Here is a 12,540-nt window from a genome sequence, read left to right on the forward strand (position 1 = left end):
CCCTTAGGTGGCTTTACGACTAGCCTCTAACTTAGCAGCCCGAGATTTTTCGCTGGCCTTACGAATAGCCCAAGTCAGTTCGTAAGTCTTCACAGCATCTGCAAATGATCATCAAGATAAATCTAGGCGGATGAAAAGAATGGCAAACCCTCGTAGTTGGACAAGATGCAAGCAGCATCTGGGTCCTCTTCTATATCCTCGATGATGTCAATCAAGTTCGATACCTCAGAGAAGAAAGGATCGTCATCAGGGAATCGGTAGGTTTGTTCGTGGTCGTCCCCGGGCTTACGAACGTACAGAACAGGCTGAACATACGGATCCACGAGCCTGAGAAAGAATTCAACAATGACAACTAAAACGAAAGGACATTCCCTTACCTAAGGCAGTAGCCGTCGGCGTATACCTCCAGCTCACAGCTGTAGTTGGTGCCTTGCAACGCAACAACGTGCGTGAAGGTTCCAACCGCGCCACTGTCGTATTTCCTGTATAAAAGTTGGCAACCTCCGAAAAAGAAAAAATGTAAATGTAGACAAACCATGTAGCGGAGGTGACACGCGGGATACGGTTTTCCGGTGGAATTTTGCTTTCATCAACTTTCATTGCAGAGAGTTGACCTGCGTTTTCATCCCATTCAAGAGAATGGGCAACGACGCTGCTGTAGTCAACTTCTCCACCGAAGTAGCGAGAGAGATCGCAGAAATGAGTCCCTTGCTCGATAACTGGACCAGCACTGAAGGAAGGTCAAAATGAGAACACCCAGGAAAGATACCATGCTTACCTTTTGGACTTGTCCCACCAATCAGGCTTGGCGATGGCCTCATACGCACATGCATAACGAGCAATAGTGGTCATCACAGTCAGATTGTTTTCGTCAATGATATGTTTCATCATCTGCACTGCTTTCAGATAGCGGAGCATGTATCTAGGGGGATAGCCTTAATGCGGGCAATTTCGGAGTCAGAGGAGTAAGTATACCCGATGGAGCAGATGGTTTTGCTTTCCTCAATTTGTTTAGCAATTTTGTAACCTTCTTCGATTTCTTCAACGGGACCGGTCGTGATGGGTTTTTCAATGAAGAGAGCAACACCAGGATAGTGCTTGAGGATCTGGACTTCAATGTCTCTGCCAGACTGGAGGGTTCCTCGGAACATTGGGGGGCTTCCAACAACGAACGCACGAGGACGAAGGCTCTTGGGAAGATTTTTGTGAAAATCGTCAAAATTTTTGTAGATACGAGTATTCTCGTAGGCGGATAAGACGAAGGAGTCGCATTTCTTCCTGAGGACTTCTTTGGCACGCTCGGTAGCAGGGTCAATGAGAGCAACGACCTTGAGACGACGACCGAGTTTGCTGAAGAGACACTGTTAGTCGGTTGATAGGTGTCGACATGTTTGAGGAAATACGTACTGTTCAAAACGGAAAGAATGGTTCCAGGGACCTTCCTCGGAGCCTATTAGATAGCAAATCGAGGGTCAGAGAGAAACATAGATAGTCTGTGAGATATCTATATCCATCGATAAGACTGACCAAACATAATATTACCAGCACCGACGAAGACCACATTGAAGTCATCGGTACCAGAGATATGGGTCATTCTGTAAAAAAAAGAGGTACAGAAGACAGCAGCATTGAGCGATGTATTACGATGGTTTGGATCAAAGACAGTACTTGTCCATAGGCACGAGTTTCCTTGGGTCGATCGAGTCTCGACGAGAGAAGGAGGAACCTCGTCTGTCCGAGGCACGGCGTTCTGAGCCTCTGCGATGAGTAGGAGACATCGGGTTCGACATGTTTGGGGGTTTGACGCGAGAAGAAAAGTTTCGAAAACTTGTTGGATGGTAGAAGGAAAAAGACGGTTTTGTGTTGCAAGGTCCGATAGGGTGGAGGTTAACCGAGAAAATTGCAACACGTGATCTAACGTCATCCTGCTAGCCCAGCATCTCAAAATCTTTCACTTCCAGTGAGGGTATATACTGGGTATATAAAATAATTAGTTTACATTTGTTGCTTCGCGATCCATGTTCATTCTGAGGGAGGTTCTTTCATAGCCTGTTTCTTCCGAACCAGCTCCTGTCTCCTGCGTTCTGCCGCCTCTAGTCTCTGAGACATCGCCCGTAGTTCCTCCTTCAGCTTTTCGTTCTCCTGCGCGAGTTTCTGCACATTTGACGCACGTTTGTTTACTTTATCCATCCTATAGAGTTTGTTGGGTATTAAAGACTTGTAGTACGGTAAACGAAAGGACAGCGCACTCTGGATCGCCCGCTGAGATGATCGAATGAAGGTCAAGACCAAAGTCGGTGTCAGGACTGATCTGGGGAAGTAATGGTGAGGCATCTTCTAATGTTGATCTATCTGTGGTGTCCTGTGTGTGTGACGTGGCGGCAACGGGCTCTGAGGATTCTGGTCGGTCTGCGCCAACGAGACTGCTGCTCCGGTAGTGATATATCAGAAACGGAATGAACAGTGTGAGCATTGAGATGTATCTGACCCAGATGGAGCATCATGCTCGCTTTGAGAAGGATCCAAATTGGTGGACATGGTAGAGAACGAAAACCGGTAACCTGCAAAGCTATAAAGTACTTTACAACTGGGCGCTTCCGGCCCGATACGTCTCTTCCTCTGAACTTACCTGTCTTCCATGGCTTGCTATAATGTCTTCGCTGATCTTTCGTGGTCTGACTTTACTGAAGCGCAACAGTTAGATTCTGCCAATCCACCTTCCTTCGTCGACCACTTGACAAATGCAAACTTCCTCAATGATCCCTTTCTTATTGATTTTCCTGATCTGGCACTCCCGCTTAACTTTCATCAAGGATTCTTCCAAGTTTCAGACTCTCCTAGGACACTCTCTAAGCTCGAGGAAAATACGTCCATGGCCACCTCGCATGAGTCTATCACCGTTGAAGATCGCCAGATTTCCAACCTGGGTGAGGTCGGTACACAATTTTGGCATTTGAATTCATACTATTTATTGAGTGACCCATTCAAAGAAGCACGAGCTCAAAGCGCACACGGATCTCTTGCAACACATATTCAAGGCAAAGCCATTGGGCCAAGACGATGGTCACAAATTACGAGTCTCGGGTGATGTAAATACCACTATCTGTGAATTCAAAATCAATCAAGCAGAGCTCGAATACGCTGAACGCCTCGGAGATCCCTCCGTTGCTTTATTTTTGGAACATCATCTTGGTTTCATGAAATGGCATATCTTCATCGAAAATCGCGTCGATAAAGGGAAATCCTCAGAGCAGCAAAAAGCTAGTATCATTGATTTTCTAGTCAAGACGGAAATTATCAAGGAAGTGTTCCGCAAGTTGCTTCCGTGCGTGCAGAATCACTCTCGTGTTTGCTTCCTTCTGACACTGGCATATATTCAGGCCTGCGTACAGCGAGGTCAATTATGCCGTTCATACCTGGTCCAAGTCGCCCAACGGTAGAATTGTCCTTACTCGAGCAAACGTCTTTACACTTTCTGGTAAGCATCCCACGAACGTAGATTCTCAAAGGTCAAGCATTATGCTATGTATCTAGGCTGGTCTAAAGCCTTCTTTTCATACTGGAGTCGTCGTGCGGAACACCTTGCCTTATTCTCCCTTCACGACGATCGCTTGCGCATCATTGGCTCAGAGCTTGAGCGACGCCTGTCACAAGACTGTCACGACCTTGACTTCACTACCAATACTGTAGTGCAGTCTCTCATCCAAATGACAACTAGAAAGCTCGACGCGGTGCTCAAGATGACAAAAGATCGTACGGGTCTGAATCCCACAAAGCTGCGAGGGAAGCACTCTATCCTGGATGCGTATGTGGTGGCCAAGGATCGGTTCCTAGCTTCAAATCATTCTACATCGCGTTCCAGTGCTGCTTCTCCGCTTGGACACACCAGTGATAGTCGTCGATATGATCCTATTTCTTCAGTTATCAATCCAGTCTCCCCTAATCTGTCTGCCCATCTCGAATCGTCTCTGGTCTCTTCCTCAAAAAATCTACGTCGTAATGCAAAATCTACTCCAGGGCGAAGCGTGTTTAAACTTCAGCATACCGTCGTTCCAGCTGTGGAGGTATCCGAAGACCAATTAGATTTTCAGTTCGAGTGGCAAATGAATTGAAACCTTTCCATACGCCTTACGTCCAACCGGTTTCATTTTCTGTAATACGTTGTTTCGCTCGTTTATGTATGGCCACGTATAATCTTCTGAGCAACTCAAATCGTGTTGTACCTATGTGTCTTTTGGTGCACAGTTTGAATTTTAGAATCGTGTGAATTCTGAGATTTGCGCGTTTTGCTTCCTTACATTCATCTCGGCGAAGACACGACAGCTTGTTCCCCGTGACTCCTTCCTTGCAAAAAAGCCTTAAATGATATCGCTGAATATCGGTCATTTAATTATCGCGGCTACAGCAGTCTTCTTTGTTATTGCAAGCTATTCCGTCCTATTTAGCGCTTTTCTTCCGTTCAGAGGCAATGCGGTAAGTCTAGTAAACACTTTGACTTGCCCCGATTCAGTCTTGATAGCACTGTTTTCCAGGTCCTTGATGCATTAGCAGAAGATACGCATTACAAGTACTTTGTACTGCTCATCATTCCTACTGGAGCGTATTTTGTGATCGCTAACTGGGTTGGATGGCAATACTATCGCAATTCATGAGTAAAATGAATCCAATCCAATACATTTTCGAATTTCAGAGTCTTAGCGCATGAATTTTCCAGAAAATGGAGGGTATTCTTTCAGTAATGAAGCTTAATGAAGTCCATTACATATATATCCGTACAATCTACATATTGAACATAAGTACATAGTTATAAAATCACATAGAAACGGCAGTCCATAGGATGTAATAGATAGATAGATGATAAAATATAGGTAGTCTGGAAATGCAACGTGAATCGTCAAGGTGGTTTTCTGGGAGGACGGGATTTTTCTGATGGGGTTTGTGACTGTCTGCGCACATCTTGCAGTTCTTGCCACAAACTACTTCGTTCTTCGAGGCCCCCTGCTGAAGACGGAGGAGCTGCTGGACTGCGATCTCTCATATACCACGCCGCAGGAGCTGAGGACTTGCTTGACCGAGCCGGGCTGGAAGCTCGAGTCCGAGGTATATCTGAAATGAGAGTGCGGGTGGGGCTAACTTCAGATCTGGCCTTTGTGGGCGCTTTGAGGCGATTTCCCAACCCAGTGAATCGCGGAATGGACAGAACATTGCTCGGAGCAAGTGTTTCTTCTTCAGGGCTAATAGATCGGCTTGCCCGGCGGGGGAATCTATTTCGATAAGCGCTGTTTCGTGGGGCATAAGACAAAGGAGGCATGAGTGGTCGAGAGAGAGAAGATCTGGGAGTAAGTGCAAGTGCGGTCGGAGCAGGGAAGTATCTCGCGCGTCTGTCCAAAAATTGAGGATAGAATCTCAGGAAGTTGCATGAATAACCACTCACGCAACGGCCTTAAGAGAGAGCTTAGTGCGATACACTTGTAACCACTTGCCAAGGAATCTTTCTATGAAGAAGACAACATAAAATACCGGACACAGATCAATAACATTCATTTACTCACTAAGGATCGCCTTCCTGTCAATTTCCCTGGCTGTTCTTGCCTGGAGAGCACGAGGCATAATATTCATCCAGACTTTCCAGTACTTAGTTTTCACGCGTTTGGAATCAAAATGAATGGCAGGAAGTGACTAGAATGTGAGTTATCAGACATGAGAGGCTCGGTAATAGATAGATCAATAGTACCTGAGTCCTGGAGAACCACATCGCGAAAGCACGATATTTGAGCGCTTCTTTATTTCGAAGGAGAAGTATTTGTTCCTATATTGCATATAATGTCGGTCATTTTTTGATCACTACAAGGTTCCAAAGTATAAGACTCACTAATGGCTTGAGACGTTCCTCTTGAAATCGCTCACGCCATCTGTCCCAACCTATTTCTATTGTCCTAAGCTTGACTTCTTCCTCCTTTTGTTGCAGGACCCCACGACGATGGCGAGCGGTGCGGGCGACAAGCAGCCATTTGTTGAAAAATTTGCGCGCATTTTCTGAAATCGAAATTGAAATTTCCATCATTCTATGTACCTTCAAAGCTCACCATGCCGCTTAATATCCTGATAGCTCTCCATTAGACCCAACTCTTCGACATGCCGCGCCTGAACACATTTCCATTTCTTGAAAGCCGAACTAGACAGCCGGGCTTATGATGTTTGACTGAACAGAGAACGACTTGGGCTTACATTAGAAGAGCAGTCTCATTACGTTGTGACACCTCTAGCTCTCGCACTTTCATTTCAATGACGCGATTGGTCCAGTGAGTCAAAGACTTGCTCAGAATTCTCTGTGAAGAATTAGTGTTTTGCCAAACAGAGATTAGCGGACACTTACTCGGCGGACTTGCTCAAGAATTAGCTCTTCCGCTTGACGCTGTTGTCGCAACTTTTGACTGAGTATTAACCAGACTGAAGAACGTCAAAATTGAGACTCATATTTATCGATTTTTCGTTCTGTACGCTCACCATCGAAAATTTTCTTGACCTTGGATTGTTGAAATGATTGGAAGTTCCTTTCGACGACTCGCCCGTGATACTGCTCCTTCATATGGTTCCACGATTTGTGAAGTACCAAAAACTTTTCAGCTATTCGGGCTTTCTGGGTCAGTTTCAGTTTGACGTGAAGTTGTAAACGCCATCGAAGTAGTCCATGACGAAGAGCACGCTCGGAGTAATAATGGACTGCAAGGGAATGCGCATTCTGACGAACTTTTAGGATTTGACGCCAAGAAGAAAGTGCGTCTTTGGCATTACTCGAATTTAGACGTGTGCAGAATTGAAGAGCAGAGCCTAAAATCAAATGATGAAGAAGTGGAAAAGACAGCGAAAGTAGAGCCAACTAACCTTCAAGTAAGCGTTGATGATCCACTCGAACTTTCCAAACAGCTAAAACCGTCTTTGCCATTCGAGATGCTTTGACTTTCTCCAAAAGTTGACCACGTTCATGTGCTTTCCAGACACGCATTACAGCGCGCAAAAGAACATCATCTTGTCGGATTATATGCTTATCAGCACGAATTTCTAAGTTCTGCCGGAAGGCTTGAGCGTCGAATCTGAAAACAATCAAATAACTCACTCGTATCCGATCTCGGGCGGTCTTCCACGACTGAAGGAATTTTTTGGTGGTGTTCACATTGTAGAATACTTCTGCCCTCTGTACGTCGTACCTATAAAGTTTGAAATCACGATTGGATGTATGGGCTGCAAGACGCGAGACACACACGTTTTTTTCTTCCATGTGTCGAAAGCCTCGAAAACGATTCTCAAACCCACCCTCTCAGACACGACCTTCTGAATACGAGAGAAGTCGGTAGATGCTCGCCAGTGATCCCAGCATGATTCTACAACTTTGTCCATGCGATTGCAAGACATATCATCTGCAATAGCCTCCTTCTCATGATTTTGTCGTAATCGCGTTCTCCAATGTCGAAAAAGCCGCACAACAAGCTGTTCGTCAAAATACTGGTCTGCAATAACCAGCTTGTGAGATCGCCCCCACTTAACCCAAGCCTCTTTTGAGATTCTCTCATCCCGTCGTTTCCGCACAATCTGTATTTTCATACGCATATCCTGACGCCATTCGCTTTGCTGCTTTTCCTTTGCTCGATGTTTCATACGTTGTTTCCAGATCCCGAAAAACGTGCGTTGACAACGTCTCTTAGCAAATGCGTCAACTCGTACATACATGTTGTTATGGAAAGTAGCTCGTTGATGCCAGCGTTGAAACAGTTTTCGAAGGAGTAGATTGTCTCGGGCATCGTCGATTTGCTCGTTTGTGGTCTGATATCAGATGCATAAATATACGAGCATTGGGTATATGAAAATACATCTCACTATTATCCACCTAAATCCCTGCCTCCATACATTGAAACAACGTTCGATGAGTCTATCCTTTCTGAACCTATCGGCTTCTCTCTCATCTTGAATCATTGCAACCTTTTTCCAAGCGTCTTCGTCGTTAATAGCGCTATTTCTGCGCCTGGGTGCAAGTGGCAGACTTTCACTCTTCATAGAGAGAGTCTCGGAAAATATTGGAGATTTTGATCTTGTTGGAAGACCTCGAGTAACGACACGATGGGAAGGTGGTGTGGACGTGATAGGTTCTACAGTATCATGATCCAACGGACGAGCAGTTCGTCGAAATGGAGCATGCGAGGATACGGGGATAGAGAATGGTCGTTGAATACCCTCGTCCAATTCGAGACCCAGTGAATTGTTGGTTAAATCCGAAGGACTGGGGTCTTTACGAGAAGAGAAGACCTTGGAAAATGGAGGCTCATCGACTACAGAGCCATCTTCAGTATCCGATACTTGCGATTTACGAAGTCCAGAAGAGAATAGGTCATCGCTCAGTATTGTCGAAGGTCCTGGGCGAGAATTTACGATGATACCAGATCGAACTTGTGGATGCTTAGAAGCAACGACGACCTTCGATGGCACAAGAAAATCCTGTAGTGCCGTGCCATACCCATTTTGGACTTTAATCGCGTCCCATTTCTCTTTCCAGCTGCTTCCTTTGAGTGTGCCCAGCTTCAACAGCTTTCCGTAATATACGACCTCGTGAGGATCCAAGCCACGCTCAAGGAGGATGTCGTTGTATGCTTTGAAGACCGTGAGGAAAGTAGTCGCCGTTGGACCAGCCCGTTCTATAATAGCTTCTATAAGCTCGACTTCTTCAGTTGACATCCCTGCAAGCTCAGGGACCGTTGAAAAAGCCGAAGAGCGGGATACATCTTCGGAGTTGGTTGATGCTTGCAGGCGCTGCTGAGGAAGGGTGGTTGATTTCGCTGGAGAAGAGGACCGAGCAGGCCGGAAGGCAAACATACACTTGTGAGCGGAGAATCAAAAGAACTAGAAGACAAGTCAAAACTTGAAATCAACAAGTCGAGAAAGTCGCGTGAAAACATCATCACGTGATACTTACACGAGTTCATTCAACTATCAACACTACAAAAAATTATGTGTTTGTCCCTGCTTGGTCCAATCATTCCGATTGGCTAGACAAATTTTGTCTTAACATAAATGCACGTGCTATCTATATCTAATAAGTTACAAACGAACACTGCACGGGCGAAGGTAGCAGCGAGTGGGCGGAGCAACGCGACGCCCTGAGCGGAACTGAGCTTCTCATTGTGCATCGCACGGGTCACTGCTATGTAAGTACAAGTAGCTACAAGTTCAGAAGTTACAAAACGGACTCGAAAATTATGACTAGCTATCAATATATATCAATCATAGATCTGCGATACTTTGATATTATTTCGTCCGCCTTCAAGATAACTCCGGAAGCCGCACGTCTAAGATTGGCACCTTGCTCTCCTCCCCCATCCTTCAATTTAATACCATCCTCTAACCGGGAGAAAACGACTGAAGCCCACTCACTGACACTCATCAACAATGTGGCCTGGTCCAGACTGAGCGAGCGACCTCCGTCTAACTGAATACACCCATCAAGGACGATGAGCACAAGCTCTAACGCGGACGCTAGCACTGATGCCTCTTTCGTTCCTTTTTCAGCGGTGCCAGTATCCTCAGTTGAACTATCCGCGATAGATATTGGTTTTGTGCCTAATGTCAAGGCAAGCTCCAAAGAATCGGGAGCCAGGAATCCCAGCCATTCTGGAGTGTTTTCGGATGCATGTACCAAAACGGTCAAGGTGCGTAGGAAGTGGGTCATAACCAGGGAGTTCAAAATCAGACCCGTTCCTGCGCCATGGTACTTAGTCCGGCCTTCATGATATGCTGTTCGCGCCTCTCGCGTTTGTTCGTCTCGAAGGAAAAGCCAGAATCGGTTAATTAGAGGAGCCACAAAATAATCGGCTGCGACCTCATTAAATGTCGTTTGTTTATGTGGGGAATTGCGCGCTGTGAGTGTCGATGAATCCACTTCGGATATACGTTTAGTTCGCTGAACCCTAAATCGCCGTTCGCGTACGATTTCGGGGACTTTGTCTTCTGTGGCCTCTTTACCTCTATCGATAGCTTGTCGTGTGATCCCGCTCAGAATCTGAGGCAACGTTGCGGACGAAGGTAGGTATTTTCTATGTAAAGGTCCTGGTAAACGCTTGCTAGGGAAAGATGTGGAATCACTGGAGAGACTAGTAGTTTGAGTAGGTAGAGAGGCCAACTCTCGAGCACCCAAGGCTAGAGCGTTGAGCATAACAAATCTTTGCTCAGTCGAGTATTGGTTTTTGAAAAACTCTTCAATTATACACCTATACACCATTGTCAGATATAATTATGGAAACGGTGATAACTCACGGTGCAGCCTTACGAGGGGAACACGCGACTAATGCATTCATTGCGTTCTGCCGCAATTCATTGAATCTGTCAAGGTTGTAGTTGTCTTGTAAGCCTGCCAGGCCATATGCCAAATTGACAGCATTTTCCTCTATTGGGTCTAAGGCCCCTTCCAAATCGACACGGAGGGATTACGAACCAAGTTCAGTCCCATAATCTTTCTTCTTTCGTATGAGTTCTTCTGCATGATTCAGAGCTACTTCGATCCTGTCCGCATCTTCAGAGGGATTATCCTTTGCCATCCCACCCATACTCCTCAGCATAGCTCCTAACTGAGCTAGATAAATCGGCCTTGGTATTTTCTTCTGGCCAACATTGAGGGACGGGTCTTTTTCGATTTCTTCCAGCTCCGATGGAGTTGGGGAGTTTGAACGCGAGGATGGGGTAGAATCATACCCTGTTATAGAATTGTCGGAGTCATACTCGTCAGATTTGATTGTAATGGCAGATTTTTTTTTGGGCTCTGAGTTCTCCGCTTGGGCAGTCCCAGACGAGATTACATTGTATAAGTTATCTTCTTCGTTCAACGCGCGCGCATCAGCATCCGCGTCACGGACCACCAGTAAGGCCCGCAGATTCCGTGCCCACAATTTGCCACTATCGTCTCCATCCCAATCCCTGAAGTCCAGATTTCTTCCTGCACGCTGTGCGGCGACTTCCGCGACCAACATGCCAAAATGGCGGATATTATTGTCCATACTGTTGATGTATACACTGATTCCATTTATAAAACTGGTGGAGAGAACCAAAGAGATTATTTCTGGAGACGAAGACGGGAAGTATGAAATGGTGAGAAGAAGAATTGAGGTCACATCTAAGAGCAGTTTCTGTCAGGCGAGTATCACAAAAGGGAGATGTAGTATTTACAACGATGACGGGAAAGTAGAGAATGTTTGATATGATCCGGATTTGACCAGAGTGAAACAACGTTTTCGAGAAGAAGATAGAGAACTACAAATGGCTCATTAGAATATTAAGCAACAACGATAGGCAGAACGAAGAACCCAACGTTTATTATCTGCCCACCAACAAACGAAAACACGACTCAGACTTTCTTGCCACTCGCGGCCAAGCATTACCGCAGAGACCGCCTGGCAAAGTTCAACGTCGTCGGCTTGAATAGGGCAAAGCCTACTCATGAAGAAGGCTTCGTGTTTTACGGAAACTCTTGCCAACAGAGAACCATCTGTACTAAATTCTGGAGACTTTAAACAGGTGAAGAGAGACGCTAGCACATGCTGCAATACGAAGGAAGACTCAAACCCTCGAAAGATACGCGACCACGATGCGGAATATGAATCCGTGTCATCTTGAGAAAGTCTTGATCGAATGACAGGGAGAGTCGCATTGAAAAAGGAAGGCTGGGAGTCTGAGTTGGGTGACTGTGGGGGAAAGACACCGAGCTTAACGAGCTTCGTGAGAAGATAATTTATTGAGGCTGAATGTTCTAAGCCACAATGAATAATTTGAATGTTGCGGATTCAGAGATTGGCATACCTTTAGAGGATGCCCATATTAAGCTCTCGCAACGAACAGATAAGTTATTGAAGTAGACTCCGTGCTCCAAAAAAGCGGGGACATTCAACTTTCTTGCCCCACAATAATTGCCTACTTTTGCAGGGACTGCTACGACATTCCGAATGCAGTCTTCCCACTTCTGATTTGACTTCGCTGAAGAGTCATTCAGAGAAAAGATGGCAGTGTGAAGCCTATCGACTGGGTATTCTTTAGACAAACGGGCCAATAGGCGAAGGGAGTGATCTGTGATGGGGAGTGAAACGAGGGTCGCATACGCGAGCACAGCGACTTCTCCGGCCATAGGGGAAGCAAATGAGAAAAGATCTGGACAGAAGTACTGGTCGAGAAGCGTCAAATCTCCCTGTTTCTCCAGTTCCAAATCCCAATTGGGTAGAACATGTTGAAGTAGAGCGCGCTGTAACAACGGAACATGAACAGAAAGTCTGATAGAGCCCGATGGTAGAGAATTAATATTGTAGCGCCGATAAACGGGTGGAAGGAGGGACAGACAGTCTAGAGGAGCGGCTATGAGAGACGAGAGAGTAGGATAATCGGATACAGGATGTTGTAGTTCGTGTATGAGGTTTCTTACTTCGGATTCAGAAGGAACGTCCATACCAGGCCCATGAGCATTAGGTCACAATCACGTTCGTTCACCGTCACTTACGTGTCACAATCACC

The 12,540-nt window shown here is 45.9% G+C and overlaps 6 protein-coding genes across 6 annotated transcripts; 2 read left to right on the forward strand and 4 right to left on the reverse strand.

The window, feature by feature from the left end:
• Window positions 1-3: 3 nt before the first annotated feature.
• Window positions 4-1,778, reverse strand: C8R40DRAFT_1040272 (putative oxidoreductase C terminal-domain-containing protein; the record flags this gene model as incomplete). Its single annotated transcript, XM_046223902.1, has 9 exons — window positions 4-98; window positions 149-327; window positions 378-482; window positions 536-730; window positions 779-922; window positions 976-1,350; window positions 1,408-1,450; window positions 1,528-1,595; window positions 1,669-1,778. The coding sequence occupies 9 exons, from the start codon at window positions 1,776-1,778 to the stop codon at window positions 4-6; spliced, it is 1,314 nt and encodes a 437-aa protein (XP_046088680.1).
• Window positions 1,779-1,926: 148 nt separating this feature from the next.
• On the reverse strand, window positions 1,927-2,733 carry C8R40DRAFT_905080 (uncharacterized protein). The gene is made up of 4 exons (XM_046236637.1): window positions 2,630-2,733; window positions 2,489-2,569; window positions 2,250-2,423; window positions 1,927-2,191 (listed from the first exon to the last, which is right to left on the reverse strand). The coding sequence occupies exons 1-4, from the start codon at window positions 2,638-2,640 to the stop codon at window positions 2,023-2,025; spliced, it is 435 nt and encodes a 144-aa protein (XP_046088681.1). The 5' UTR covers window positions 2,641-2,733; the 3' UTR covers window positions 1,927-2,022.
• On the forward strand, window positions 2,639-4,112 carry C8R40DRAFT_1067777 (uncharacterized protein; the record flags this gene model as incomplete). Its single annotated transcript, XM_046225937.1, has 4 exons — window positions 2,639-2,932; window positions 2,991-3,325; window positions 3,381-3,478; window positions 3,535-4,112. The coding sequence occupies 4 exons, from the start codon at window positions 2,639-2,641 to the stop codon at window positions 4,110-4,112; spliced, it is 1,305 nt and encodes a 434-aa protein (XP_046088682.1).
• Window positions 4,113-4,362: 250 nt separating this feature from the next.
• C8R40DRAFT_1040258 (uncharacterized protein) lies at window positions 4,363-4,652 on the forward strand (the record flags this gene model as incomplete). Its single annotated transcript, XM_046223900.1, has 2 exons — window positions 4,363-4,473; window positions 4,533-4,652. The coding sequence occupies 2 exons, from the start codon at window positions 4,363-4,365 to the stop codon at window positions 4,650-4,652; spliced, it is 231 nt and encodes a 76-aa protein (XP_046088683.1).
• A 242-nt stretch (window positions 4,653-4,894) lies between these two features.
• Window positions 4,895-8,865, reverse strand: C8R40DRAFT_1168313 (uncharacterized protein; the record flags this gene model as incomplete). The annotated part of the gene is made up of 13 exons (XM_046231159.1): window positions 4,895-5,381; window positions 5,435-5,495; window positions 5,553-5,679; window positions 5,735-5,809; window positions 5,873-6,036; window positions 6,087-6,175; window positions 6,229-6,329; window positions 6,377-6,450; window positions 6,508-6,831; window positions 6,886-7,069; window positions 7,118-7,208; window positions 7,265-7,821; window positions 7,876-8,865. The coding sequence occupies 13 exons, from the start codon at window positions 8,863-8,865 to the stop codon at window positions 4,895-4,897; spliced, it is 3,324 nt and encodes a 1,107-aa protein (XP_046088684.1).
• A 211-nt stretch (window positions 8,866-9,076) lies between these two features.
• On the reverse strand, window positions 9,077-12,540 carry C8R40DRAFT_1094465 (telomeric DNA binding protein). The gene is made up of 7 exons (XM_046227660.1): window positions 11,839-12,540; window positions 11,351-11,788; window positions 11,209-11,292; window positions 10,481-11,155; window positions 10,303-10,432; window positions 9,257-10,256; window positions 9,077-9,197 (listed from the first exon to the last, which is right to left on the reverse strand). Exons 1-6 carry the CDS (start codon window positions 12,473-12,475, stop codon window positions 9,260-9,262), a joined length of 2,961 nt encoding a protein of 986 aa, XP_046088685.1. The 5' UTR covers window positions 12,476-12,540; the 3' UTR covers window positions 9,077-9,197; window positions 9,257-9,259.

Source organism: Lentinula edodes (assembly GCF_021015755.1).
Source record: "Lentinula edodes strain Le(Bin) 0899 ss11 chromosome Unknown C8R40scaffold_9, whole genome shotgun sequence".
NCBI classification, from domain to species: domain Eukaryota; kingdom Fungi; phylum Basidiomycota; class Agaricomycetes; order Agaricales; family Omphalotaceae; genus Lentinula; species Lentinula edodes.

What these genes read in the sequence shown, in the direction of transcription:
- C8R40DRAFT_905080 (XM_046236637.1), bottom strand. An exon ending in GAGCATGATGCTCCATCTGG is followed by an intron (nt 2,424 to 2,488) that starts GTCAGATACATC and finishes CCGGAGCAGCAG; the next exon opens with TCTCGTTGGCGCAGACCGAC. An exon ending in ATCTCAGCGGGCGATCCAGA is followed by an intron (nt 2,192 to 2,249) that starts GTGCGCTGTCCT and finishes CAAACTCTATAG; the next exon opens with GATGGATAAAGTAAACAAAC.
- C8R40DRAFT_1094465 (XM_046227660.1), bottom strand. Translation starts at nt 12,475, where the DNA reads ATGGACGTTCCTTCTGAATCCGAAGTAAGAAACCTCATACACGAACTA. An exon ending in AATATGGGCATCCTCTAAAG is followed by an intron (nt 11,789 to 11,838) that starts GTATGCCAATCT and finishes ATTGTGGCTTAG; the next exon opens with AACATTCAGCCTCAATAAAT. An exon ending in AGATTATGGGACTGAACTTG is followed by an intron (nt 10,433 to 10,480) that starts GTTCGTAATCCC and finishes TAGACCCAATAG; the next exon opens with AGGAAAATGCTGTCAATTTG.